Below are 27,980 nucleotides of genomic sequence, written 5' to 3'. Positions count from 1 at the left end.
GAAAATGAATCATTCTTGAATACAATTTATGTCCGGTTCAATGTTTTATTTTCGTATTTGTTTCTGAATTTCATTTCCCATTTTAACTTCTTTTTTTTTCTCCTACACATTCAATCAACAATCGAAAAAATTTCATTTAAAAACCTTCTATTTTTGTAATGTTTATGTTCCCATTTATAGTAAACTGTTTTTTTTGGCCAGCAATTTATCTGTCATTTTTTCGAATACATTCAAAAGTCATTGAGGAAGAAAATTTAAGCAACAACAAATCAAAAACAATATTTATAATTTCATCATTTGAAAGGATTCCAACAATTTAAGATAAGAATATTGTCTTTTATCAAAAGAATCAAACATTGTTCACACTTTAAATAGATCCATATGATTATCAACTCTATTCAATCAACAAATCTCTATTGGTAATGAATAAATTTCACAATAAATTTTTCCCAAACAATGTAACTGATCATCATCTTCCATTCTATTTAATTCTATGGAAAGCTAAAATGAAACAAAAAAAAAGATGCATCATTTTTTTCGATTTTCAACATCGTGTGATATATGTGTCGTTTGAATAATGGCCGATATGGTGTTGATTATAATCGAAAATCATAAACATAATCATCATTATCATCGACAGACGACAATAAACACCATGGTGTTGATGACCTTGTGTCTTATAATTTTTTCACTAATGATAAATTTATCATTATTGCAACAATAAATATGTTGATCATGTTTATATATCGCCTACACTCTTACACTATATTTATATGTATAATCAACAATAACAACAACAAAACAACAGCAAAAAAACATTCGTTATGTCATCAAATGTGAATGATTTTTTACATTCTTTTTATTGAAAAATTTCACACTTAAATCTTTAAGGAAAAAAATGCTGTAATATTTGAATCATTTCAATTCTTTTTATTTTGTTTTGTTTTTTTGATTGAAAAGACAATCATGTAAATATAATTGTCTCATCATCATTGGTCATGATGAACTTTCATTATCATTATCGGACATCTTATGATTAGACACGTTGTTGAACTTAATGATAATGATGTCTATTTGTAATGAATGAATAATGTGCACGATTTTTATTATCTTATTTTAAAATTCAAACAAACAAAAAAATTTTATTTCCAAAAAAACAATTAAACATAAAATAATGTCTAATTGTGCTGTAATAATAATATGTAAAGATAATTTATGATGTTGATGGTGTTTTCTCCAGATTACTTTTATCATTATCTTGAAGATTTTCTGGAAAATCTATTCGCAATGAATGGTGTTCAGGTAATGGTTTTGACCAAAGGGTATCACGAAGTGGTTTAGGACGTCGTTTTGTATCTGGATATGGATTCGGTACATTTAATGGATGAACATCGGCAGATATTCGTGGCCATTTAGGTCTATCGAGATCGGCATTGTTATTGTATGGTAAAATAGCCGATGATGCTCGTAGGCCACGAAAACGGCCAACTTGTGATCGTTTACGAATAAGTGTTGATTTTAACCAATCCGGTGTATTTGGTGGATGCGGATGTATGTGTGGAAATTTCGGTCGACCTTCATAAGTTGGAAACATTTTATCCGTATCATATGATTCCATAGGATTTATCGATTTTAATCGTTCTAATAGAACTTCTTTTGATAGATCTTTTGGATTACGGAAAGCATCCAAATATCTGTCATCAGAAATGTTAAATGATCACTTAAACAAGAAAATAATACTTTTTTTAAAGCACTTACAGATTAAAAGGAGCTCTTCCTGGATATTGTAGTTGATTGAATTGTGTGGATTGTTTGGGAAAATATATTCATATGTTGGACATCGCATATCTGAGAAAATGAAAAAAAGGTCAGCAATAATTCTTTTAAAAAATCTTTCGAAATTATTACTTAGAATATCATGAAAAATGGATTTACAATAATCACTCCACGTGGTTTGAAACCAGGATAATCCAATAGGTCTGATTTGAACATCAGAATTCATCGACATAAACGATAAGCCATTAAATTTTCTTCGGCCTAGATCAAAATCTGTTATTCTTTCAAATTGATGAATTTTTCGATCAGATTGAAACAAAACGAATGCATAACGATGATAACCAAGACCACGAATAGCATAGACAGGAAGATAATCGATGAACGTGTCATAAATGGTTTTATCACCATCACGACAAATATTCCCAATCATCCAATGACAAACACCAGAATCGGAAAAATGAGAATCTAGATTGACTAGAGCTAATGTGTAAAAATTTAAATCAGGTTTCTGACCACTTTTTATCGTGACCAAATTGGATGATGTGGGCACTTCGTTGATATCAAAATCACCATCATTTATTCCCGATGTATTGATAAGAATTTGAGGTGGTGATCGACCATATTCCGGAGGTATAAGATTACCCCGAAATGATTTTAGGTAAGTAATCTCTTCGTCTTTGTTGCTTTGATTATTGGATGATGAGAAAATAGCCGTGATTGGTACTAACGGACTAAAATGATACAATTCTCGGTGTTCTAATTTGTGAAATTTAACCTCATCCTTGGCATTGGCTGCAATCAAATCCTGACTGGTTTCATTCATAAATGGTTCCTGAAAGAATAAATCACGATATATAGCATAGTGATGAGCGAGTTGAATGGTTGTTTCAATGTACTGTCTAGTGAATGGATAATATGATGATAATTTATCATAATCTTCACGTTCCAATTTGATATCCTTGCCATCATCACGTTCATCAAATTCTTCATCGTTTTCATCTGTCACTTTCGAATGCTTCAAAACAATATTACCGGCTTGATTTAGAAAACTTTGATATAGTTTTGTGCTGTCATCGAAACCAATATTTTTGGTCCGAATCGGATTATCATAATAGTTTATTCTATCGAGCTTTTGTCGTATAGTTTCATATTCATTTGGAGGTTTATCGGTGATCAATTCTTCTAAACCGACTTCACTTGATGAACCAGGACGCGAATGTCGTCGACTCAGACTACAAGAACTATGTATCCATCTATAATTAGATTTAGGACCTAAACGAATTATCTTAAACATTTTTTGATTTAAAAAAAATTAAATTTAAATAACAAAATCTTCAACATATGCTTCGCGCCATTCATAAAGAATGTAAAATTGTTTTTTAAAACACAAAATTTTTGATACTCAATAATCCAAATGTGGCTAAAAGATCCAATTACCGATTCAGAAAGAAAAATAAAAAGGTTTAGATCATTTTTTTCTAAGTAAATTTTTATAAGTGTAAAATTTCAATAAATTATTTGATGAATTTCAAGAAATTAAAATTGAAAAACAGTTTTTATGAATGGTCAAATTTTTTTTTGTCATGCGCATCGCGTGACACTGAAATCCACGCTGTTCTGCCACACACACATTTGATATCCGTCGTTTCCTTTTACGTTTGCTTTACGTTCGTGTGGTGGTCTCAGTGTTTGTATGGTGTGGATTTTGTTTTCATTCAGTTTTTGTCTTCGTATCTGATTTGTGATTATCACGATGAGGTAAATTTTTTATAATGTCAAATAATTTTATATTTAATCCGACAAATCATTTAATCATCGGGTTCATCTAGTTCTTTAGGATTGCAAAAACGTTTGGCTGCTGCCGTTCTCAAATGCGGCCGAAATAAAGTTTGGCTTGATCCAAACGAAAACAGTGAAATCTCCAATGCTAATTCCCGACAAAACATCCGTAAATTGATCAAAGATGGTTTAATCATTCGAAAACCAGTAGCAGTACATTCACGTGCCCGTGTTCGACGTAATGCTGAAGCTCGTCGTAAAGGCCGACATACTGGCACTGGTAAGCGCAAAGGTACTGCTAATGCTCGAATGCCGGTCAAAGTTTTATGGATTCGTCGGATGCGTGTGCTTCGTCGATTATTGAAAAAATATCGGGAAAACAAAAAAATCGATCGCCATCTCTATCATGAATTGTACATGAAATCCAAGGGTAATGTTTTCAAAAATAAACGTGTACTCATGGAATACATTCACAAAAAGAAGGTTGAGAAATTGCGCCAGAAACAATTGAAGTAAGAAAATATTCTTTTTATATCAATCATCATTCTAATATAATTTTCTTTCTAATAGTGAAATGGCTGAACTTCGTCGACAAAAAGGCAGAGAACGTCAAAAGCGTCGGGAAGAACGACAAAAGACGAAATTGCAAGAGGCTAGAGATTTGTATCAGAAAGAAGATGGTGGTGATAAATAAATTGGACGACCTTTTTTTGTATTTTTATGGACAATTTCTGAAAAATTTCAAAATTTAATATAACCATCAAATTTGAAAAGAATAAAAAAAACAATTTGCGATCATAATTTTTAAATTTTTTATTATTACAATTTAACATATAATTATCAGAGAGGTAATAATGATGATAAATTTACAGATAAAAGATATTTGCAATGAATTATTTCAAACAATTCATTGATCGACCATAACCGCCCCAAAAACTGAGCAAAACCGGTAACAATATTAATCCATGTAATGCACCAATAATGACGATGCCCAAATACATACGGAAATAGAATATTTGAAAAATATCTGATGGTGAAAATGCCAAAATGATGATGCCGAAGAATTTTGTCATCGTAATACCAGACATAACTGAACTACCCATTTCGGCAAGACCATTTTGTGCGCGTAATACGCTTGTCGGTTCATTCGATAATGCTGTAGCACGGGCAATATGTGCACAGAATTCCACGGATATCCCAATACTCTGTTGGATGAGATATGATTGTATTTTAATTTCAACTCATTATATTTTTAAAAATTACATACCATGACAAGATTAACTAATGCTACAGCATTGAGTGAAATTCGCCAAAAATACATCAAACCAAACATATTTAATATGATACTTAAAATAGTACCAACAATGGTCAATGATGTGATCAAATCAAATGATAAGAATAGGAATGTAACAATAAATATGGCCAACAAAGCGAAAACAATATTTTTCAATGATTCCGACCAAATGGTTAGATATTGTTCATAATAAACATAGAAAAAACTATAAGGAAATACTTCGACATCCGTTTCTTCACTGTTTGTTTGCATGATCAATTCTCTAAGCGCATCAGTAATACTTTCGGATATAATACGTGCATTCTGCAAAGCACGAGTAAAATCTTTTGAATGTTGTAATGGAATGTGATAGGTCATGAAATATGATGATTCAATTGTTTCGCCTTTTGTTCGCTTCATTGCATGTAAATAGCTAGGCCGTCCACTATACAAGATAAAACAATGAAAATCATTGATCATTTGTTGATGTTTTGATCTATTTTTATATTTACCCTTTAGCACAAATTGGATTCGGTATATCGTTAACGAAAAAATCCAAATACGGATGATAGAAATTCTTTGGTCGAATACGTAGACGATTATTATAATTATGGCACCAATCATCAGGCTCATAATCATCGGAATCTTCACTGCAAACAATATTGCACGGTTGACAATCTTCCGATTTGACTAAAAAATGAGTAATCTCGAATAAGAAAAAAATTTCATATGAAAAACAATTTAGAATTACCGGTCGATGAACAAAACGTTCCATTTGGAAAGATTCGACAACATTGGTCGGAATTTGCCCAAAGTAGGTAATCATCGATCCAACTATTAGAAGCACCCGGTACTAAATAACTAAGATCAGATTTATTAGCTGCTTGTGCCAATATGTTAACAATCGAATGATCGGAACAGCCACTTCCCCCACAAATTAGATTCTGATTTGCTGAATAATTAAAACCGGAATCACTTTTGATGACAAAATAAACCGGTGGGCCGACTTTGAGTTTGTGGATTTGAGCATCGAAAAATTTCAGAACGTAAGAATCGGATGGCATTGAATATCTCTGTTCGAGACCAACGTCGACTTTATGTATAACAGATATGGAAACTGATAGCCAGGCAAAAAATATAAGCATAACAGCCAAACGAACTGAACTTTTCATCAGGAATGGAGCATAAATTTTGCTAAAAATTGAATAAAGTAAACCATCATTTTTATGATGATCATTATTATGTTCACCGTCTGAATTCGATTCTCGACGTGATTTTTTTCCCTGCCTACAGTATAAAATCTCCCAACGATTGTCATCATGTCGACGAATATCCCATGCCAATATAGGAACAAAAATTAACATTTGAAAAATAAATGCAATGGTTAATGCTAAGCCAGCATTTATAGCAAATATTCGTACGGCTGGCATAGGTATTAGAGAGCCAAGAAAGAAACACGAAGATTCAGCAACTGCAGCCAATAGAATGGATGGAGCGACACTATACATTAAACGTTGCATTCGATGTTCTAATTGTTCTTGATAGCTTAAATTATTTTGTCTTGAATGTTCATATGGATTTCGCTCTGAATGGCGAACCAATAAGAAAATATTATCCACACCAACAGCTAACACTAAGAATGGTATTACTTCTATTATGATTAATGTGGAATGTACACCACAATAACATAGTAGACCGATCGATGATACAACCGATAATAATACGATTAATACGCCAACTAATCCAAGAACAATTTTCGAATCAATCTAATCAATCAATTATTAATGACAATGTAAAATGAAATAATTTAATTTTCTTACCAATAATCGATGAATGTTTCTAAAATCACCCAATGAAATGGTTATGTACAAAAACATGACAATATAGCTGATGGCAACGGTAAATTTGTTCGAATTGCTTAGTCTATCTAATTCGTCTTCGATTGATCGCTGAATTTAAAACAAAAAATGAATATATAGATTGACAATTCAATTCAACAAAAAATTAAATTACCTCAGAATAGTAAGCAATATCAATGATTGGATCATCGAATTTAGATAATAATTCCAAAAATTTTTTTTCCCATTTTAAAGCATTTACATTATTCTTATCATCAATTGCATTGTTAAGAGTCAATGTGAAAACTAAAGCTTTCGCCTTATAATAATCATGACCATCATAATCAGCTAATGCAATGTGTGGAAATATTGGACCACCATAAGGAGCTAGACAGGAAATATCAGAACTTAAATATAATGGATTCGATACACATTTTTTTAACTTTTCAAGATAAGTTGCTTCATTTTCCAGCTCTTGACGTTGATTTTGAAACCATCCTAATGCCGATTGTACCATACAGACATTATTTTCCATTGGTGAATAGCAAATATCTTCGACTCGTAATTCGATTCCATTGTCACCTTCAATTGTTATATTCATAATCTGTTGTTGTAGGTCAAAAAATCGAAGTAAAAATGTTTGATTATAAACTGGTCCAAATTCAATGTCATTTTTTTGAAATGTTTTCAGATTTCTGGGTGTAAGTACAATGTTTTCCACACGAAAAAATGGATCAAAATTTTCATCAAAAAATTTTTTCTCTATTCTAGCACGACTTGATTGAGTAGACCACAATTCAATAGGGTTGGTTATCGCAACAAATTTTGTTAGACCAGTGGCCAAAATAATTCCAATGACCAAACCAATAATTGGTAATATAAGATTGTACGGTTTTTGAGCACAAATTCGGCCATAATTTCCAAAGGCGTTGCATAATTTTTCATGAAAAAGTGATTGATTTATCGATCTAGACAATACTTGTTGATCGTCAGATTTTCTTTTGATGGACACTGTCTCGACATCATTTTTATCCTTAAAATACCTCTTATATAAAACAAACGAGGCGGTAGATGCGACAAACAAAATGCCATATATAATGGCCATTATAACGGCGATACCGTTCACACCAAACAAAAGCCACTCTTGCTTTTCGCCTGGTATTGGTTTTGGTTTCGGACATGATGCATCACAATCAGCACAGGAACATTTCCGATTATCGAAAGGAATGGGCGCTTCATCACAACGATAATGTTTGGCAAGCGAACCAGTTGGCAATTCCTCATTAAATTGAAAATCTATTGCGAACGGTGCAACACCTTTTTTGCCAATATAATTGAAAAATTTTTCTGGCGTACATGTATCGTTTGGCGATTGAAGATTGCACATCATTTGTGGCAAAACTTTTACACCACCGGCTGGCATTGGTACATCTTCACATGATTTATATATTGATTCTGTTAGTGTTTGCCATATTTTATATTTTATTGATTTTACTCCATTGGTCGTAGTATTATGATCGATTAAATCAATAAAATCGCTTTGTTTTGGTGAACAAGTCATCATGAAAAATACACGGGCAAAATTATAATAACACGATGGACATCGTGATAGTAATGTACGTGGTATTTTTAATTGTTTCATAAGTTTTTCTATTTGATTCTCTACACAACAGTATAGATTATTTTCGTTCAATTCAGGTAACATAGTTTGTAGATGCTGATATGATTCGGATGATATGTTCATTGGTCGAGGTGGACCATTATCTACACAAGGAACAGGAAGAAGAAGCCCATATTCATTTATGAATTCATCACATTGGCCACGAAAAACACATCCTGAACTAATCATTGGAATCTATGAAGAACGAATTTGATTCTTTATGAAAATTTGTTTTTTTTCAATAAAATATTACCTGATTGAATATGAAAATTAGAATGAATAATGATATGAATTTCATTCCATCCATTGTGAACATTATTCTTTTGAATTATTCAAAAAGTGATGTTAAAAAATTAATGCAAAATGAAAAACAATGAAAATTTATTTATTTGACACAAACATAATGATATTTGATTTTCTAAATACTAACCTTTTTTCTTATCTATCGCTATATTATTTTGAGGATGATGATCAATGATGATCGAATGTATGATGATAATGTTTAGTTGAAAGCCAATCGACGATTTAATAAATATGTCTATGTTGAGGTATTTTTTTCTTCTTTTTTTTTGTTATTCGATATTAATGTTGTAAATTAAAACAATTTTGATTTTTATTGATCTCAAATTCCAAAGGTTAAATCGTTATGGATTAATATTATTTTCAAATATTATTATACAATAAAATGATGTTGTCAAATTATTTAAAATAAGTGTTTTCCCGTTGACGATCCAGATCAGTTTTCAATCAAGAATGACAAAGAAAAACTTTTTCTGAAAAAAACACAATTTTATTTATCAAAGAATCAGAAACGAACTTAAAAACAAAATTATAAAAATCCTTTTTGAATTTTCTTTTCGTTGATTGACAGATTAAACAGAGAAAAGAAAAAAAATCAACTTGACTACTGCGACATGTGTTGGCATCGAGGTGCTTATTTCAAATGATTTAAAATGATCATGTTGTCGACATTCAATTTTACATAAAATCATTAACAACATTTAATTGATCATTTGTTGATAATCTCTTTTTGTCATATCACTATAGTGTTTTAATACCATCGATTTGATCAAGTGATTGGAATTTAAAATTTTGTTTTATTTGTTTCATCACTCATCAGACAAACATCGATATATTTTATGTTTTTTTAATTATTTTTTTTAAAAAAAAACATTGCACAATATTTATCGATAATGATGAAATGAGAAAAGAACATTTGTATTACGTACCCATATTTTTATGTACCATAAGATTGTACCAAAATAACAAAAAAAAGAATACAAGTGGTACATTTCAGTTTAAAAATTACGAGTGGAAAATAACAAATTAAATGAATGGAAGCAATATTTTTTAAACAATTAAAAAAACATTACAATCAAAATATTTTTGTTTTTATTTCATCAATCGAAAGAAATAAGTTACTCTTGTTTACAATTAAAAACGTTTACGTTTTAATAATTCCGGTTCCCACTTAATTGGATGTGTATCTTCAGTTGCCATTTCATCTTCTTTATAGATTTTTATAGTTTTATCCGCTTCGCCAGTAATTAAACGTGTAGAACTTTTATCAAAATCAATAGCAAATATTCCGCATTCCGAATCGATTGAACCTGGCTGTGCTTTTGATTGCAATCGTTGAAAATTATATCCAGTACGCCAATCCCAGAAAAACATTGAACCATTATCACCGCCTGATACGAGAACACTATCATCATTGACACCCAGTGCATTTATCATTGAATCATGGCCGTTTAAATTTTGAATGAAACGTCCTTCAGGTAGTGTCCATTGTTTTAATGAATTTATCGATCCTGAACAGAATGTGTTCAAATGAGGATGAGCAACAAGTGCTCGCACACTTTTTTTATGATTAGTTAATGTAGCCATTGTTTTTCCGGCCACAATATCCCATAGACGAATGGTAGAATCATGAGATCCGGTCACAACTTGCGGATCGGTAGCTTGACAAAAAACCGAAGCAACAGTATTCGAATGACCTCCAAGCGAATGAATTTGTGCTTTTGTACGCATATCCCATACACGTGCAACCGAATCACGGCCACCAGTGACCAAAATGTCTAATGTTGGATGTAATGCTAAGCAATAAACGCCGGATAAATGGCCATGATAATGACGAACGACTTTATTATATTCAAGATCCCAACATTTCACCATTTTATCTTCTCCACATGAAAATAAATATGGTTGTCTTGGTGAAACTTCAAGACCACGAACTGGTGATATATGGCCAGTTAATGAAAGTTTTAAAGTACCAGATGCAAGATCCCAAATCTTGATGATACGATCATTTGATCCAGTTGCAAACCATTCATTACCCGGTTCAACGGCTATACAACGTACCCAACCAGTATGACCCGATATAACACGATATAATTTCCATGGAGCATGCCATTCAGGTTTAGGCATTTGTACAGGTTTACGTGGTGCAATAGTTAAACCAGAAGCTAATACAACCTGACCAGATTTCGCAGCATCCACAGGATTTTTATCTCCTTTATTATTATTTGTTGATACTATAGCAACCTGTGATTGATTAGATGGAGCAGGTAATTTTGATTTTAATTCATCGATTGGATTTATGCCTGGATTTGTGACATTCTGATCTTTTAATACTAATGCTTTGGATAATGAATTTTTACTATCCATTTTCTTATTATCATTATCTTTTCGTATCAAACTATTTGGTAGCAATGATAATATTGGTCCATATTGATCACGTGCTTTAATATTATGTCGAAAACTTAACATGTCTTGATCGAATGGTGGTAAAATATTCATATCACTGATGAACATTTCATGTGTCCGTTTAAGCATACGAAATACTAATGTATGGCGAGTATGCTTTGGGATGGTTTCATCCAATATTTGTTCTTCGTCATTATCATTCGTTTGTTGTTGATTAGCTATTTGTTCTTGAGATGATGATGATTGTTTCGTTTGTAAAGGTGTCGATGTTGACGGTCCACGAATAGAAGGTCGATGAGGTGTAGCCACATGTTGATGACGGGTTCTGACTGGCGTAGTTTGAATAGAATCCATTGAATAGATAGACAAAAGTGATCAAGTGATCAATCTTAAAATTAATTTAGATTTGTATCAAAAATCATGCATGTGCATTCAAAAAATCAAAACAAAAAAAATCGATGCCAAAAAACGGATTGCTATTGAGGCCATTCGCAAAGAACGTGCCATTTTTTTAATGAAAAAAATTGTATCAATTCTAAATCCTAACCAGATTTAGAAATTTAAATCCTATGTTAATTAATTTTTATCTATATATTTATCGTTCCACAATCTAGACTTGTTTTCGTTTCTTGAAAATTATAATTTTTATCTTGAATAGGATAATGAGATTAATTAAAATTGGATTCATTATTGTAAAATTTTTTCCATTAATTGATCGGGATTAATCACACCATGTTCGGTGATAATGCCACCGGTTATCAATTCAGCCGGTGTTATATCGAATGCTGGATTCCAACACGTCATTTCGGCCGGTGCAATTTGAATCGAACAAATCGATTTCATTTCAAGGTCAGATCTTTCTTCTATCGGAATTTTCGATCCATCATTAATGCTTAAATCGATTGTAGACATTGGTGATGCTACATAAAATGGTATAGAAAAATGTTTAGCCAATATGGCTATCTGATATGTACCAATCTTATTGGCAGTATCTCCATTTGCTACTACACGATCAGCGCCAACAATAATTGCGTCAATTTTTTTCGATGCCATTAGCCAAGCAACCATATTATCACAAATTAATGTTGATGGAATATTATCGGTCAATAATTCCCATGCAGTTAAACGAGAACCTTGATTATATGGCCTTGTTTCTGTACAGTATGCTCGTTCTAATAATCCATTAGAATGTAATTGTCTTATCACGCCTAATGCTGTGCCGTAGCCGGCTGTTGCTAGGCTGCCTGTATTACAATGAGTAACAATGTTGAATCGACATCTTTCATCAGAATTCTTGCGTATATGATCGCAGCCATGTTCGCCGATTTTTCTGTTTATCATTCGATCTTTTTCCATAATTCCATGACAATATTTTCGAATCGAATCGATCAATAAATCAAAGGAAAGGTTGGTCTCATTTTTTTGTTTTTGTTGAATAAAATTTAACAGTTCATTAAATTCTTTTCGTATGTTGACGGCTGTAGGACGCGATTGACAAAGGTATTCAGCTTTTTGTTTAATAAATTCATATAATCGATCCGGTTGTCGATCAAATTGATTCAATATATCATTTTTGGATAATTCAACCGAAACACCCAATAAGCCAATGATGGCAATAGCCGGTGCGCCACGTATTTTCATCTGATGTATCGCATTCCAAGCATCATTAACACCATCAATATGTTCATATGAAACTTTTGTGGGCAATAAAAGTTGATTCAGAATAAAGATCTGATCATCTTTCACAATAATTGATTCGGCAACCATTGTCATTGAAATTGAAATAAGCAAATAACAAAAGTGCTTGAGTCATTGAAACTCTTATGTTGATGATGATGATAAGAGTTTTTTCAATAAGATTTCTTCTAATCATTAATTAAATCAAACGCATGTACATAATATATGAAGGGTATTGCAAAAAAAACGGAAATAAACCGATTAAAATAAGTTTTATTGATCAAATGAATTATTTTCAACAACAACAAAAAAAATGAAATTTATTATCCGAATAAAGCAAAAATTTTCAATTTTATACATAATTTAATTATAATTATTTTTTTTAATTAGTACAATAATCAAAACAAAACAAAAATTAACAAATAAATTGGACATTATTATCTATAACAATGCCAGCAACAACAAAAAAATATTTTCAATCTGATTTGACAATTTTTAATTATGAATGATAACAATTTTTCAATTGATTTTGGCTTCAATGGCAAATATGGTTGAAGATCTTTTGTTGTTGTAAAAAACATGATTGAATCACTATTAGAATGATCGATTGATTGAATGAATAGAAAAATCGATAAAAAAAAGATAAATTAATTAATGTCTAAAATGATACTGAACAAAAATATATACCGAATTATATATTGATTCCAGATGATTCAAGCTCCATGAATGATGATGAAGGCAATTGTTTTGACGAGGATGATTATGACGTCGATGTAGGAATTGACGTTGTTGCCGTGGTTGTAGTATCCATCGAATTCCATTTATATCTTCATTAGATTCATAATAACAAAAGAATTTGTATAAGAAAGAAAAAGAAAATCGAAATTGAATTAAACAATAAGAAAGAAAGAAAGAAAAAAACAAGATCAATAAAGAATGGTATTTTAATTAAATCAAATTTTGAATAAAATTTGCTACAATTTTCCGTTAATATAAAATGAATGTTTTTTTTGCCCAAATCATTGAAAAATTTAATTATGATTTATAATAAGACAATTCTAATAAAATTTTTATCAATAATTATTATTAGTAATGTGGCAATTATTTTTATTCAATGTAATAATGATGATTACAAATTATTGATAATTTCATTTGATGGTCTGGGTCATCAGTTTCTAAAGCCCGATCTTACACCGAATCTATATCGACTGAGTAAATTTGGTACCACTGGTCATATGCTTCCAACATTTTCCACGAAAACATTACCAAATCATCATTCAATTTCAACAGGATTATATCAGAATAAACATGGTATCATACATAATCAAATGTTTGATGACATATACAATGAACATTTTGTTGATGGTAATGGTAAGGATGAAAAATGGTGGAATGGTAATCGGATGGCTGTACCATTATATATTGCAAATCAATTAGAAGACAGACGTCGAGCAAGTTGTTGTTCACCATGGATCGGTTGTCATGCTCCTTATCATGGCCGGCGAGCTAAATATTTCATACGATTTAATCAATCATCATGTTATTATGAACAATTCGATTGGACATTAATGAAATTGATAGATAGATCAAATCCAGCAAATTTGGCTCTGATGTACATACATGAACCCGATTCGATTGGACATAAATATGGCCCGTATGGTTGGCAAACCAAACAAAAGGTACGACGAGTGGATCGATTTGTTGGCTTTATTTACAATCGTTTAAAACAATTAAATTTAACTACGAAAATAAATATCATCATTTTATCCGATCATGGTTTGGCCGATGCTCGTCCATATCGATCAATCGTAATGGAATCATTTCTAAATAAAACATGGTATGATGCATACGGGTCAAATCCAGTGTACACATTAAAAGTACGAAAAGGATTTGAAACAGTTGTTCGAAAAATACTCGAACCGTATCGAATAAACAATTGCAAACTAAAACAATCAGCGAAAACATTTTGTGTTTATAGCCAACAACAAATACCCAAACGATATCAATACGATTATAATGGTCGAATATTCGATTATCTATTATTAGCTAATGAAGGATGGAGTGTTTATAAAACGGACAAAGATAAACAGAGATCAAAATCATCATTCGGTCAACATGGATATGATAATCAATTGAACATTATGCGTCCATTATTCATTGCATTTGGTCCATCATTTCGGCAACAATATTATCATCATAATCGTTTTATCAATGTTGATCTATATCCATTGATGTTAAAATTATTGAATATGAGTCCTAATCAATATTATCATCAGGGTAAATGGATAAATGTACGTTCAATGCTAAAACAGCAATATCTTCTGGAAAAAAATAAAAAGAATTCAAACTTAAAATAATCAACTTACTTAAAGGGATTATGGCTATCCGTTCCTTTCGAATTAACGTCTGATGATGATGATGATGATGACAATGTGAGTGAAGAATTTTTATGGTTTTGGATTAATTTGGCATCTAAATAAGACAAAGATTTTAAAAACAATAAAAAATAGACCAAACAATTCAAAAAAATGAGGTATAAAGGAAACATAAACTAAATTTATTCAATCTTATAAATTAATGAAAAAAAACAAGATAAATAAAAAATACAAAAATGAAAAAAATGAGAGTCAAAAAAAATCATAGAAAAAAGTCATTGCAAAAAAAACGGATGGGTATTAACATTAATACCATCAATGTTGTTGTTGTTGATATCGATTTGGCTCGATGATTCATAAACATATTGATTGACTTTCTTTGATGATCGTGTTGTTGCATTATTAACCTTATGATATTATATATAAAATTAATGAAAATAAGATTAGAAACCATTAAAAATCCTATTAATTCATTTTTAATATTACCTCTATTTTACGGCCATCAATGATCTGACCATTTAGACAATCACGTGCAGTATCGGCGCTAATACCATTAGCAAATGTAACAAAGCCAAATCCCTTTCATATTTTAATATAGATAAAAATGAAATATTTTACGCTCCATTTGAAATAGAAATCTTACTTTTGAGCCTCGATCATTGAAAATCACTTCAGTGTTCAAAATGTGACCGTATTGCTATGGACAAAATGAGAAATTTTTGATTTTATTCATAGAAAAATTCAAATTACCTCAAATAATTGTTGAAGATCGGTATCACGATAACGGAATGGAATATTGCTGACATGAAGACGTTTTGGTTTCAGTGTTTCCAAATTATTTACAGGCAATGTATTGATTTGGAAATTTTTTATTTTCCAAGCCGAATTCATAGCCGATTGGTTAGGGGCATCTTGACTATTTGATTGTTTCAAATTTTCATTCAAAAGTGATGTACTTGATTTAGGTGAGCTAGAAAAAACGGAAAAATTAGAACATAAACCAGACGATGGTGTAGCGCATCGGGATGAAATATCCGATATATCGTTAAAATTAGCCATATGATTGTTTGCGGATAAATCAAATGATGAAGAAAAATTTTCAAATGATTCATTATTCAATGAATTCATGGTTGATGATGAATTATAAAAAACATCATTATCAAGTGAATCAATGGCAAAATTAGAGTTTTGATTTTCAAATTTAGGTAAAATTGACGAATAAAATGGTAATGTTGAATCAGCACCAAAATCACAATGACTTCCGGTGCTATTGAATCGAGCAATTTTGCATGGTTTTTGACCCATCGAATAATCATTATAACCATTGACAAATTTCTGTATAAAAGAATAAAAAAATGGAAATTTTTAACAATGAAATTAAGGAAAAGGGAAAAACTTTGGTAGTACCCAAATTTCCTGATTCAATTCACGCCATTCTTCATTAATTGAACGTTTTAATAGTTCAACGGAGGTCAATTTTCGTCGTCCATCATCGGATGGAGAAAATTGAACAAATGGTTGGAGACAACCATCTTCATTAATTGGTACAAAAATTTTTCGTACTTGATCAGTCGATTTATATGACCATAAATATTCTCGACTTAATTGATAATGAATAGCTGGGCAATAAACAAATTCATATAAAAAAGAATCTAAAGAATTTCCAAATCGTGGAAATGGTTTTGATTCTACTTTTGTTGGAGAAAATCTAGTATATGAATACTTAATCGGTTTAAGTGATTGTAATGGTTGATTTAAATAATTCATGATTGAATGAATTTTATGTAAAAAAAATCTCAGGATAATTCTCAAAACAAAAATAAAGAAAAAATTGATTAATAAACTTGAAAAGAGCGGAAACAATGACCAAAATCAGAAACTCAAAAAACAAAATCTTCACCACCTAAAAAAATTTGATTATCGACTATGATACTGATGATGGTGTTGATAATGATTATATAAAATGAGCAACAATTCAAACTTTTTATCTTGTTTATAAATAAATCAGAAAAATTTCTTTTGTCTATAAAAAAAATTGATCAAAAATGTGAATAAAATAATAATTTAGCCTTCAATATGGCTTGTTGCGCACCAACAAATCCAAGGAAAAAAATCGGTGAACAAAGGAAGATACGATGTATGGAAGAAAAATAAATGTGATTAGAAACATTCGAATCAAAATTGAATTCGAATTCTCTTTTTTTTTGTCCAAAGCAGCACCCCCTCAGAAATCAACCCGACCAAAAAAAAAAAAACATACAGACAGAGAAAAATTTTCATCACAATCGAACGGCACAACAACGTAACAACAAGTATCCTATCCTCCCTCCATCATCTTTTTTTTTTTTTTTTTGGTGAAAATACGTAACAGCATTTTTACATATCACAAACACTCGTGCTAAAATGACAAACACCATCACCATCAACCATTACCACATATACCCGATTTTCGTTTTTTTTTTGCTTATCATAATTTCATCAAAAAAAAAAAATCAACGAAGAAATTAATACAAACAAAGTTAGAATTTTTTTTTCTCTTGATTGAAATATTTTCAAAATCATTTTGTTGCTGTTGTTGTTAGAATTGGTTTTATTAATTTAGCAAAAAAAAAATTTGGTTTTTTTTATCATTATTTCATCATTTCATATATGAATGATGCCGATGTCGAATTCACTTTTTTTCCCTCCCTCCCTCATTCCTTGTTTTAAAATAAAAAAAAATGGCTACCCCAATTGGCTTATCTTTGGTTTTTTTATATTTCATTTCATTTTTTTTTTTTGTTATGATTGACGATTGCGCAAATCATTTCATTTTGTTTTATCATGATAATTGAAAACACAATTTAAAAAAAAACCTAATGAAAAAAAAGATGAATGTTTATAGGTGATTCTTATTGGTATAATTGTGAACGATATCCGAAGAAATGTCATCAAAAAAATCTTGTGATAAACAAATTGATATGAATCATAACACAGTGATGATTGTTGATTGGAATAATAACTTGAGAGAAGTTTGTGGGAGTATTGGCTAAATTCTTCCTCATCACAGTTAAGTAAAGAATCACAAAAAAAAACATTTTGTATTGATTCAAAATTGATTGCAATTAATTTTGATTCTGATTAAATTTTTTTTAAAATCTATTTTTCCATAGAACGATTTGAAATTCTGATATCTAAATGGATTCGAAATTATTACGTCAATCGATGCTGATGGACTTTTTTTTTGGTTTAATTTGGGATTTCGAAAAAATTATTCCGTCAAAATTTTATTTAAGGAGCTAAAAAGTAATGGATCTTGAAAAAACACGATAAATCAATATTTTATTTCATTTCTTTTTCTACGATAAATTTTTTCATTTTTTATCATCTTTTAAGGTTTTCAGTAAATGAAGAAAACTAAAATGAAAAAATTATTACTATTATGACAACAGTCCGAAACTAACCAGTGAGATTATATCAACAATTTAGTTCAGATATAAAATGTATGTGATTTTTTTGCCTTTTTTCTGTCCGCTTTATAAATCAAATTAACATTATTATTTTTTTCTTTTTTTTTTTTGAAAATAGTTTTGGTTCTAGATAGTTTTTTTCAAATGATTTCATGTATAAAATGTCAATACCTTCAATCGGAAACAAATGTTATTTTGGCAAAAATTTTTGTTTCCCCTCCATTATCAATATTTATTCAACAAAAAATCAAAAAACAAACTCCATCATCATTATTATCACCATAATTGAATAATCGCAAACAATAAAGTCGATAGAAAAAAATGACGAAGAAACTAAATGAAATTATCTTATAGTATTTCCAATGAATTACGAGCTTTTATTTTTTTATCTATATGTCATTTGTAAAAAGTCGTTCCATTTGACACATTTTCATCATCATCATTTGTTTACACAATCATAAATGAAAATGCTGAAAAATCATACGAGATACTTTTAAGAATTTTAACAAATCAAGCAAACTAATTTCATTACACATCATTTATGGCATCACTTGACTTTAATTCATTTTTTTCTTTCGTTCATCCTTAACAACGACAACTATTATGATACGACAATATTATTAATAACACTTGATTCTTTGTCATTTTTGAAAATTTTTTCAATGTTTTCATATTCGAATTAGAATGATATGATTTATTCAATGGTGGAACCAGAATAAGAACAAAAACAATGTTTGCTGTTTTCAATTGAAGAGAAAAAATGATAACAGACAAGATCATATTCTTGAAAAAAATAAACATTATTTCAAAAACATCAAATTATTGACAGTGACAAACAAACAAACAAAATAACGTCAACAAATTGAAACATTATCGTTTTTCGTTTCCACTTGCAAACAAACCAAAAAAAACTTGAATAATAGGTTTGTTCCAATCATCAAAAATCAACATCAAATATATTTTTGAAACAAAGTAAAAAAAGGAATGAAATGTTTGTTTGTTTGTTTCAATAGGAAATTTCAACACTTTTAGCAAAATCATTTTTTTCCATCATCATCATAACACATTTATCATTATCAAATTCCAACAATTTAGTATTTTTCATTTGATTGATTGACTGATTGATTTATTTACTTTTTTTTTCTTTTTTCATTTCTTTATTAATGTGTCCACCTGTCATATTCTGTAAAATTCAACCTGTCACAGGAATTCACATTATTTTTTTTTTGTCCCTTATAATCGAATACTTTCATCTTCTTTTTTTTCTCTCTCTCTCTCTCTCTCTCTCTCTCTCTCTCTCTCTCTCTCTCTCTCTCTCTCTCTCTCTCTCTCTCTCTCTCTCTCTCTCTCTCTCTCTCTCTCTCTCTCTCTCTCTCTCTCTCTCTCTCTCTCTCTCTCTCTCTCTCTCTCTCTCTCTCTCTCTCTCTCTCTCTCTCTCTCTCTCTCTCTCTCTCTCTCTCTCTCTCTCTCTCTCTCTCTCTCTCTCTCTCTCTCTCTCTCTCTCTCTCTCTCTCTCTCTCTCTCTCTCTCTCTCTCTCTCTCTCTCTCTCTCTCTCTCTCTCTCTCTCTCTCTCTCTCTCTATAATATCGATATATATAGAATATGTCATCCTATTGTCAAGTTGAAAAATTCGAGAAACAAAAAATACTTGAAAGGAATTCGGTTCATCCACCCACACACCCAGAGAGTTAATACTGAGTTAATTTGTACTTTTTTTCAAGAAAATGAGCTTCAGAAAAAAAACTTTATAATTATAATTTTCTCCTAATTCCACTCTCTCATTAAAAAAAATAAGTTTTTTTTTATATAAATATCATCTCAACTTTTGACAGATTCAAGCTCGAATTTCTTATGTAATGCAAATTATTCGAGAAATAGACTATTCAATTTTCAACAAAAAAAAACTGATTAATAGTGTACGATCTTTCCATATATTTTCTTTTTTTTTGTTCACATTATGATTAATCCACATACCAATGAAAATATTAATCGAATGTTATTAATCCTTATGCAAACGCTTAGTGTGATATCATTTTGAACAATATAAATTACCCAATTATCAAATTTATGCTATGATCATAAATTTACCTATGACATTCTATTTTAAATGAATGAATTTTTATTTATATATCACCCCCAAAATATGGCAGTCTATTAATTTTTTTTCCCAATAGAATCAATGACTAATTTAAGTTCTATATCACTATATCATCATCATCATCATCATCATCATATGCTATTGTATGATACGACTAATGTCTTTTTTTTCACTATCTATTTTTTTCGGAAAATTTGTCCATTTATAATGGAAATGAATTTTGTTGTTGTTTTATCCATTTGATCCGAAGTTTGTATATCTTTTGTTTTCTTGAATTTTAGTAATATAATGTATAATTTATGATTTATTTTTCTAGTTCCAATGTTTTTTCTTTCAAAAAAAAACAAACAAACAAATACAAGATACTTTTTTCTAACATTGATAATATTGAATAATGATGATGATCATCATCATTATCATTGGTCTTCGTTATATATTACATTATGCGACAAATGATAGTTTTTTTTATCATTTATGTTTGTTAAAATTACTTACCCGAGGGAAATTACTTTTTTTATATACAAAATCTTAATAAGATTTTGAATTAATCATCAATAATATACAACATGTTTTTTTTAAATATTAATTTCATTATAATCATTGTTTTTGATGATTAAATTAGTTTTCTATTATAAACATTAACATCGGTAATAGAAAATTAAGTCGAAAAAAAAACCTTAAGACACTTATTCAATATTTCTCTTGGGTCAATTTGTTGTTGTTGTTACGCATTTTGACTTAACATTCACGCAATTGTTTGAAAAATTCATGAAAAACTTTGAAAAAAACTGGAAAATATTGACGTTTTTGTTATTCGGCCATTTCATTGATTATTTATTCTGAAAATAATTCGAAGAAAGAAAATGAAATTGAAATTTTTAAAATTCTACACCGAAAAACAACAATAGAACCAAAAAATAGATTGAGAAAGGATAAAAAAAAATCCAAATAACAGGAAAAACCCTGAATATATAAATTTTTTATCATTTTCAAACATGAATTGAAAATTTTTAAAACAAAATTCAATTATCTACAAAACCGGCAAATAAATTTGTAAATTTTTTATTATTTGATACCAGAATTTAAAAAAAAACAAAACAAACAAATGTTTTTTCCTAACATTTTTTTCGGATCAATTCTAATCTTGTTTATCGAGGAAAATATATCTACAATATACACTATGGGAAAACATGATGATTATATTGAAATTTTTGTTGTTTTCCTAGAATTTCAGAAACCAGAAAAAAAAGTTTCGACAACAACAACAAAAAACGAATTTTTGTTCAATTCGATTATCATCATTTCCCACACACCTCTGCACCACAATCATCAAATGCTCATCTCAATGAAACAAGTTCACAAGGCAAACAACAATGCTAACATAGTTTTAAACATTGTACAGAATATTAACGATGATGAAAAATGAATGGAACAATTAATGGAATGTGTGTACTCTTCTCTCTAAAGCATAAGTGAAAAAGTTTAAAAATTTAAAAATTTTCAAAAATAAAAAAAAACTTTCGGATCAAATTTTTTCTCTATAAATTTCCACTGAAATATAATAATACCCTGATGTCCATTCATTGTTGTTGTTGTTTAAGTTATTATTATATTACGTACATTACCACATTATGAAACCAAATGAATGGTGATTTCATAACAAGCAAACAGAAAAAATTGCCCATCAAAAAAAAGGAAAAAATGGAAAAAAATGAATGACATTCGGGATTTGGGCATTCATTTTCAGTATTCAATCTTTTGCATTTAGTATTGAATTACAACAAAATTCATTTTTATAATTTTTTTTAATGTTTCATCAGGTCTGACCATTTTGTCTATTTGTTTTAAAGTAATTCAATATGAATAAAAAGAATCTGACAAACAAACAAATTGTACATGAAAAACCAATATTTTTTGCATTTAGACAAAAAAAAACTACCATACATATACTGGATTGAATCAACAAAATAACTATTATGGTAGTGTGAGAACAACAATAGAAAAAAAAGTTCTGGGCCCTGTTTTTTCAAAGTATGATGATGATTATGAATGTCACGTATTTATTGATTGGATTTGATTTTTTTTGTTTGTTGTTGAAATAACGATGACAACTATATAACCGCGATGACACGATAACAAAAATCAATCAATCAAAATTTGTGTGTGTCTGCATTTTTTTCATCTTTGTATCAAACAAACAAAAAAAAAAATCATATTTGGCTTTTTTTCGTTGTCCGAAAAATAAATTCGGAAATCGAATTCGATTTTTTTTATTCGAGAACGAAAAATCAACAAAACAACAACAGCAAAAAACATCTAATATTTATTGGCTAATGATTATTAATGATGTGTACGTTTCTTTTTGTCTATAGTCGTTCATTTTTTTCTCAGGTTTCAAATAACCTAAGTTTTTTTTATTATTATTGTTAGAATTTTGCTTCTTTTTTTTTGATTATTTATTAATCATAATTATCATTGAAAACATTTTAAATTTTTTACACTTTTTTTTCATTCATTTACTTTTTGAAATTGTTACAATCATCAATTTGGGCAGTGAAGCTAACATTTTTCATTTCCTTTTTATTGGTTTAAAAAAACTACAAGTGTAATGGGTGTACTGCCTAACGCTACACAAGCAAATATATCCAGATTCACCATCACCATCAACATAATCATATTCTTTTTATCAACTTTCAAAAATAATAAACTTGTCTGTCTTTTGATGTTGATGTTTGAGTGAGTTACAATCAACCACTAAATAAAAAAATAACCAACTAAAGTTAGCCAACCAACCATAATTACGTGACATATTTATTTCACATTTATTTATTTATTTTCATCAGCCGATAGTGAGGGATAGGGGGAAAAAAAGATTGTTATTGATAGAATGCCGAAAAAACAAACAAGCAAATGAAACAACCAAGAATGATGATCTAAACCAGATATTGATGTCACTTATATGTTGGATGATGATCATAATGATGACAATCATGAATCAAAAAAATAATATTGTTTAGTTTAACGTACACAGTTTTTTTTCATTTATTAAAGTTTGTTCCAAACACAAAAGTCAACATTGAAAAAAAAGTGGACATTTTTTTCATCTGATATGTAGACAAATCGATCATCAGCAACAACGATAACAAAATCGATCGATTTATCGATTTTTTTTTGCGTTTTGCCTTTAAGGCAATTAAATTTTTGTTGTTATTGTTACCCCTCTGCCTGGATATATTCATGTTTTTTTTGCTGATTGTTATAGTATGGCCGTATTGGCCGACTGGTCAAGCAAAAAAAGGGGAAGAAAAAAATTTAATATAAAAATTCTTAAAAGTTTTCCGGAATTTTTTTTAATCATTATTTCTTTGGTCCAAATGGAAAAACTTTCTAAGCAGAAAATCATTCCACTTTTTTTGACATTCCACACGCACCCACACAGACATCCATCTCATACAAAAATCGTGAATACACTTGAGAAATTTAAAATCCTATATTCTGAAAAGAGCTTATTATTTGTTCAATTTACTTTTTATTAATGCGATGATCAATTTTTTTTCGTTTTAATTACATCATCATCATCAACAACAACAGGATTTATTATAGCAGTCGATAAAATAGCAGTCATCATCATCACCAATCAAAACCAATCATTATCATCATCATCATCATCATCATCTTGATAATCAAAAATATAGTCATTTTCTCTATGGAATTTATTTTCTATTTTGCTTACAAAATTCGACTCTATCTTTCTCTTTTGAATGTTTGTTTGTTTATATAAATCTGATCCACTAACCAAATTGTGACAATTCATTTACACTTAACTATGATGATGATGTTGATAATATTGCAAAGGAATTCAACTTTTATACTGATTGATATGGATTTATTATATGGGAATCTCTCCTGTGAGTGTTTGTGTTTGTAATGAAATGGTGAAAAGAAAAACAAAACTAAATCAACCTAAATTGGGATTTGGTTGTTGCTGTATTTCCATCTTTCCATTCTCATCATTCGCATCATCATCTTTATCTGATGTGAACGTTGTCGTATAATTAAATAAAATTTATTTATATTTGCTACATTAATTACTAAACTAAACAATGCAATAAAAATATGGTAACAGCAGCAGCAGTTATTATTATTATTTATTCAAATTAAATCTTGATTATTTTTTTCCATTTCAAAGTTTTTATTTTATCAATTTTCATTTTGTTTCATCACATAATTTCTTGAATTAATTTTATCAGTAACAATCTTTTTAATGTCTACAAATGTTTTTTAATGTTTTCTGGTATGTAGAAAAAAAAATCTTTCAATCATCATCATCATCATCATCGAAATTGTCATAAATTTTTATTCAAATTTAAAATGTAGCCAATATGATTCTATCATAGGAATGAATGTTGAATAAATTCAACATTTTCTTTCTTTCTTTTTTGATTTCCCAAAAAAACAAACAGATTTTTTTCAGGAAACAAAACTTTAAAATTCCATTGAGATTTGAATCAATTTGTTGAAATTGAAAGAAAAAAAATCTTGTTATCTTTTTTTTGATTACAAATAAAAAAGTTGAAACAAGATTTTCTTGATCACTTGAATCAATTCCAGTTCATCCCACAAAAAAAAATTCGGTAAATAATCAAATAAATCAAATTTCTTTTCTTTTTCATTACTCACTAATCAATCATCCTTGACCAATAACATAGAATATTTTGAAACAACAACTTCAATGATATTCAAATATAAACTTTCATCATCATCATTATAATCATCACTATCGGATTGATAATGATAAGCAAAAAAAAAGTACTTTCCATTGATTTATTTTTTCTTATTTGATCATTGGTTTCTTTTTCATTCATTTGTAATGTAGATTTGATAATAATAAGAAAATATTCTTTCGTACATAAAGTTTGTATGTGTTTATGGTACATATTTGAATTAAAATGCTTAGTCAATAAAATGCATTATTCATTCATTTGTCCATTTACAATAAATGAATGAATTCAGTAGAACAACAACAACAACAACAACAAAAACATTCTAATCCAATCGTCCTTTCAACAATGATAAAATGCTAACCAAGAAAGATCTAAAATAATATTAATAATAATGATGAAAAAAGACAGCAACATCGACTAATGAAAATGAAAAGTAGTTTGGTGGCGAAAAGAAAAGGAGAAAAAAGAACAAAGAATTCTACAATAAAGAAAAAACACATGTTTTATATGTAAATTCATTATTAGTGAAATATAATTATCATTATTGACAATGATAAATGATGAATGTTTTGTTTTCATTAGATAAGAAACCATTTAATCTTTTCATTATATAAATAATAATCTAGATTCTCGAACATTTAAATAATGGGCATTCGAATCGAGAAATATCTAAAATCTATAGATTTCTTCACTAAATCTTTTTCATATCAGTCTTTAGTTTCATATTTAATCATCTATTTTCAGATATTTACGTATAGAATTTAATATATAATGAGCATCAACTTGGATAAATTGAATTATAGAACGAAAATGATGATGATAAAACCGTGAACAAAAAAAAAAATCCATTTTCTCATCCTTTATTTAATAATTCTATACAAAAAAAAACTTTTTAAAAAGGTATATTCAGGAAGAAAAAACTGCAATATTTCCAGGTATAACAATATTTATTAATTTTGTTTTTATTATCATCAAAAAAAGAGAAATTTACATTTTTATCATCATAATCATCTTTTCTATGAATAGATTTTTTTTATCTTTACCAATAGAAGTTTTTAATGAAAAAAATGCGGATATAATTAAGCTACCATCATCGTGATCATCATCATCATCATCATTCCGGTTATAAATTAATCATCGTCATTATATACAATGCCTTTTTCTGTACGGAAATTCATTCATTCGTTCATTCCAAAAGATTACCCGCAATTTTTTTTTCGCTATTCATCATCATCATCTACATTTAATTTTTTTTCTTCATTCTAATAATCTATTTTTAATCTTTTCTGTGTTGTCATCGGATTGTCTGGGTCAATTAAACAGAATTATTATTTTTTTCATTCGTTTTTTTATTCTTTTCGTATTACTTTTTTTTATCTTCATCGATTCTATTTGTAATTAATTTTTTTTCTTTTTTGATCTAATTCAAATTTTTTTCTCATCAATAATATTTTTTTTTGTTGAATACAGGTACCAGGATTATTATTGGATAAAATCGATAAATGATCAATCGATAAAAGTAATATGTGTGTGGGGAGAGAAGTAAATCGAAAAAGAAATTATTGATCACATTCGACAATACAAAAAGGAAAAAAATTCTTAACAATCATGTCTTTTCATGTCTCGATTCATTCGATTAATGGCACCACCAAGAAATAAATTCAATTTACAAACAAAAACTTTTCTTTATTTTGTTTTGTTTATTGTTTATTTTCATAGATAAACTTACCGTTTTTATTGATTGTTGTTTCAAATTATTAACATTAATTGAATGTTGTTTTTGATGATTACATAAATTTGTTTTCAATAAATTCAATGATTGTTGTTGTTTAATATTTTGTCCACATTGTAAATGATGATGATTATTATTACGATTCTGTAATGATAAACGATAATGATTATTGTATGGATGATGATTAGTATGATGATGATGATGATGAGGAATTGTTGAATATAAAAATGATGGCTGATCCATATTTGAATAGGTAAAAATTGATGACGAATTTGATTTGTGTTGCAATTTCTGCTGTTGTTGTTGATGGTGATGATAATCAGCAGAAGCAGCCGCAGCAGTTGCCATTGCTATAAGTATTGGATCATTTGATAAAAGATTTGTTGATGTTGTTGTTGATGGTAATTGTGAAAATATATTAACAGGATCAATATAATTGAATAATGTTTGATGATTATTGTTATTATTATAAAATGATGATAATGATGGTGTTGATAAACTACAATATGATGATGCGGATGATGCATTATTATCCGATATTGTTGTTGCTAAAATTGGATGAAATTCTTGACCAATCGATGCCATTGTCATCAAATTTGTTGATGTCATTGGTTCGTAATTTTGATTGTAATGATGATATTGTTGTCCGTATAATTTTGAAGTAGTTGCAAACATGTTGAACATTATTATTATTTAAATAAACTTTATCAATTTGCAACAACAACGATAGAATAAAGTAAATCAGATTATTGGGGTATGTTTTCACTTTAAAATCCACTGACTAACTGACTGGAGTGAATGAATGAAAATTTTTTCATAACTTTACATCAGTTTTTCTCATTTTTGTCATCGGTTAGCTAGCCGCTTTTTTATATTCTATCCGTTGAGTTTA

The 27,980-nt window shown here is 29.1% G+C and overlaps 7 protein-coding genes and 1 long non-coding RNA gene across 11 annotated transcripts; 3 read left to right on the top strand and 5 right to left on the bottom strand.

The window, feature by feature from the left end:
* Window positions 1-1,073: 1,073 nt before the first annotated feature.
* Window positions 1,074-3,147, bottom strand: mRpL38 (mitochondrial ribosomal protein L38). The gene is given in 4 exon segments (XM_027341860.2): window positions 1,074-1,694; window positions 1,759-1,819; window positions 1,822-1,848; window positions 1,909-3,147. Coding segments are annotated over 4 exon segments (1,731 nt in total). The 5' UTR covers window positions 3,071-3,147; the 3' UTR covers window positions 1,074-1,213.
* A 225-nt stretch (window positions 3,148-3,372) lies between these two features.
* RpL19 (ribosomal protein L19) lies at window positions 3,373-4,356 on the top strand. Its single transcript, XM_027341866.2, has 3 exons — window positions 3,373-3,534; window positions 3,606-4,067; window positions 4,126-4,356. Exons 1-3 carry the CDS (start codon window positions 3,530-3,532, stop codon window positions 4,247-4,249), a joined length of 591 nt encoding a protein of 196 aa, XP_027197667.1. The 5' UTR covers window positions 3,373-3,529; the 3' UTR covers window positions 4,250-4,356.
* LOC113791997 (NPC intracellular cholesterol transporter 1-like) lies at window positions 4,354-9,341 on the bottom strand. Its single transcript, XM_075823100.1, has 8 exons — window positions 8,757-9,341; window positions 8,580-8,646; window positions 6,842-8,521; window positions 6,649-6,777; window positions 5,580-6,594; window positions 5,341-5,518; window positions 4,823-5,273; window positions 4,354-4,760 (listed from the first exon to the last, which is right to left on the bottom strand). The coding sequence occupies exons 2-8, from the start codon at window positions 8,640-8,642 to the stop codon at window positions 4,449-4,451; spliced, it is 3,828 nt and encodes a 1,275-aa protein (XP_075679215.1). The 5' UTR covers window positions 8,643-8,646; window positions 8,757-9,341; the 3' UTR covers window positions 4,354-4,448.
* A 354-nt stretch (window positions 9,342-9,695) lies between these two features.
* Tango4 (transport and golgi organization 4) lies at window positions 9,696-11,390 on the bottom strand. The gene has a single exon (XM_027341861.2). The coding sequence runs from the start codon at window positions 11,384-11,386 to the stop codon at window positions 9,761-9,763; it is 1,626 nt and encodes a 541-aa protein (XP_027197662.2). The 5' UTR covers window positions 11,387-11,390; the 3' UTR covers window positions 9,696-9,760.
* Window positions 11,391-11,505: 115 nt separating this feature from the next.
* Window positions 11,506-12,884, bottom strand: LOC113792001 (methylthioribose-1-phosphate isomerase). Its single transcript, XM_027341864.2, has one exon. It carries the CDS (start codon window positions 12,803-12,805, stop codon window positions 11,720-11,722), a length of 1,086 nt encoding a protein of 361 aa, XP_027197665.2. The 5' UTR covers window positions 12,806-12,884; the 3' UTR covers window positions 11,506-11,719.
* A 187-nt stretch (window positions 12,885-13,071) lies between these two features.
* On the bottom strand, window positions 13,072-27,969 carry LOC113792000 (uncharacterized). 3 transcript variants are annotated; one of them, XM_075823101.1, is made up of 8 exons: window positions 27,086-27,969; window positions 15,835-16,419; window positions 15,728-15,781; window positions 15,571-15,663; window positions 15,398-15,491; window positions 15,076-15,181; window positions 13,397-13,536; window positions 13,072-13,300 (listed from the first exon to the last, which is right to left on the bottom strand). In XM_075823101.1, exons 1-7 carry the CDS (start codon window positions 27,770-27,772, stop codon window positions 13,470-13,472), a joined length of 1,686 nt encoding a protein of 561 aa, XP_075679216.1. In that variant the 5' UTR covers window positions 27,773-27,969; the 3' UTR covers window positions 13,072-13,300; window positions 13,397-13,469. The 3 variants fall into 3 exon arrangements, with proteins under 3 accessions (XP_075679216.1, XP_075679217.1, XP_027197663.2); XM_075823102.1 differs by having other exon boundaries at window positions 13,072-13,268; window positions 27,086-27,968; XM_027341862.2 differs by lacking the exon at window positions 27,086-27,969 and adding an exon at window positions 16,492-17,309.
* LOC113792002 (bis(5'-adenosyl)-triphosphatase ENPP4-like) lies at window positions 13,732-15,491 on the top strand. Its single transcript, XM_027341865.2, has one exon. It carries the CDS (start codon window positions 13,747-13,749, stop codon window positions 15,064-15,066), a length of 1,320 nt encoding a protein of 439 aa, XP_027197666.2. The 5' UTR covers window positions 13,732-13,746; the 3' UTR covers window positions 15,067-15,491.
* LOC142645795 (uncharacterized) lies at window positions 17,934-19,450 on the top strand. Of its 2 annotated transcripts, none has more exons than XR_012846851.1 (4): window positions 17,934-18,132; window positions 18,237-18,369; window positions 18,460-18,566; window positions 18,652-19,450. It is a non-coding gene; the product is annotated as an uncharacterized LOC142645795 (long non-coding RNA). The 2 variants fall into 2 exon arrangements; XR_012846852.1 differs by having other exon boundaries at window positions 17,934-18,137.
* Window positions 27,970-27,980: the final 11 nt, after the last annotated feature.

Source organism: Dermatophagoides pteronyssinus, unplaced genomic scaffold (genome assembly GCF_027571235.1).
Source record: "Dermatophagoides pteronyssinus isolate colony J.1.1.1.1 unplaced genomic scaffold, Derpt_VIB-CSIC_2022.12 sq0023, whole genome shotgun sequence".
Classification (NCBI taxonomy): domain Eukaryota; kingdom Metazoa; phylum Arthropoda; class Arachnida; order Sarcoptiformes; family Pyroglyphidae; genus Dermatophagoides; species Dermatophagoides pteronyssinus.
The sequence above is the reverse complement of the archived record's forward strand: the minus strand, read 5'-3'. Positions and strand labels throughout refer to the sequence as shown.

Bases quoted from the DNA above. Each gene is read 5' to 3' on its own strand.
- RpL19 (XM_027341866.2), top strand. The intron at 4,068-4,125 runs GTAAGAAAATAT...TCTTTCTAATAG, and splicing joins TTGCGCCAGAAACAATTGAA to TGAAATGGCTGAACTTCGTC.
- LOC113791997 (XM_075823100.1), bottom strand. From the start codon at position 8,642: ATGTTCACAATGGATGGAATGAAATTCATATCATTATTCATTCTAATT. The intron at 6,778-6,841 runs GTAATTTAATTT...TTTTAAATTCAG, and splicing joins ATATTGCTTACTATTCTGAG to CGATCAATCGAAGACGAATT. The intron at 5,519-5,579 runs GTAATTCTAAAT...CTCATTTTTTAG, and splicing joins AACGTTTTGTTCATCGACCG to TCAAATCGGAAGATTGTCAA.
- Tango4 (XM_027341861.2), bottom strand. From the start codon at position 11,386: ATGGATTCTATTCAAACTACGCCAGTCAGAACCCGTCATCAACATGTG.
- LOC113792001 (XM_027341864.2), bottom strand. From the start codon at position 12,805: ATGACAATGGTTGCCGAATCAATTATTGTGAAAGATGATCAGATCTTT.
- LOC113792002 (XM_027341865.2), top strand. From the start codon at position 13,747: ATGATTTATAATAAGACAATTCTAATAAAATTTTTATCAATAATTATT.
- LOC113792000 (XM_075823101.1), bottom strand. From the start codon at position 27,772: ATGTTCAACATGTTTGCAACTACTTCAAAATTATACGGACAACAATAT. The intron at 15,664-15,727 runs GTAAGATTTCTA...AAAATATGAAAG, and splicing joins TCAATGATCGAGGCTCAAAA to GGATTTGGCTTTGTTACATT. The intron at 15,492-15,570 runs GTAATATTAAAA...TAATATCATAAG, and splicing joins TTGATGGCCGTAAAATAGAG to GTTAATAATGCAACAACACG.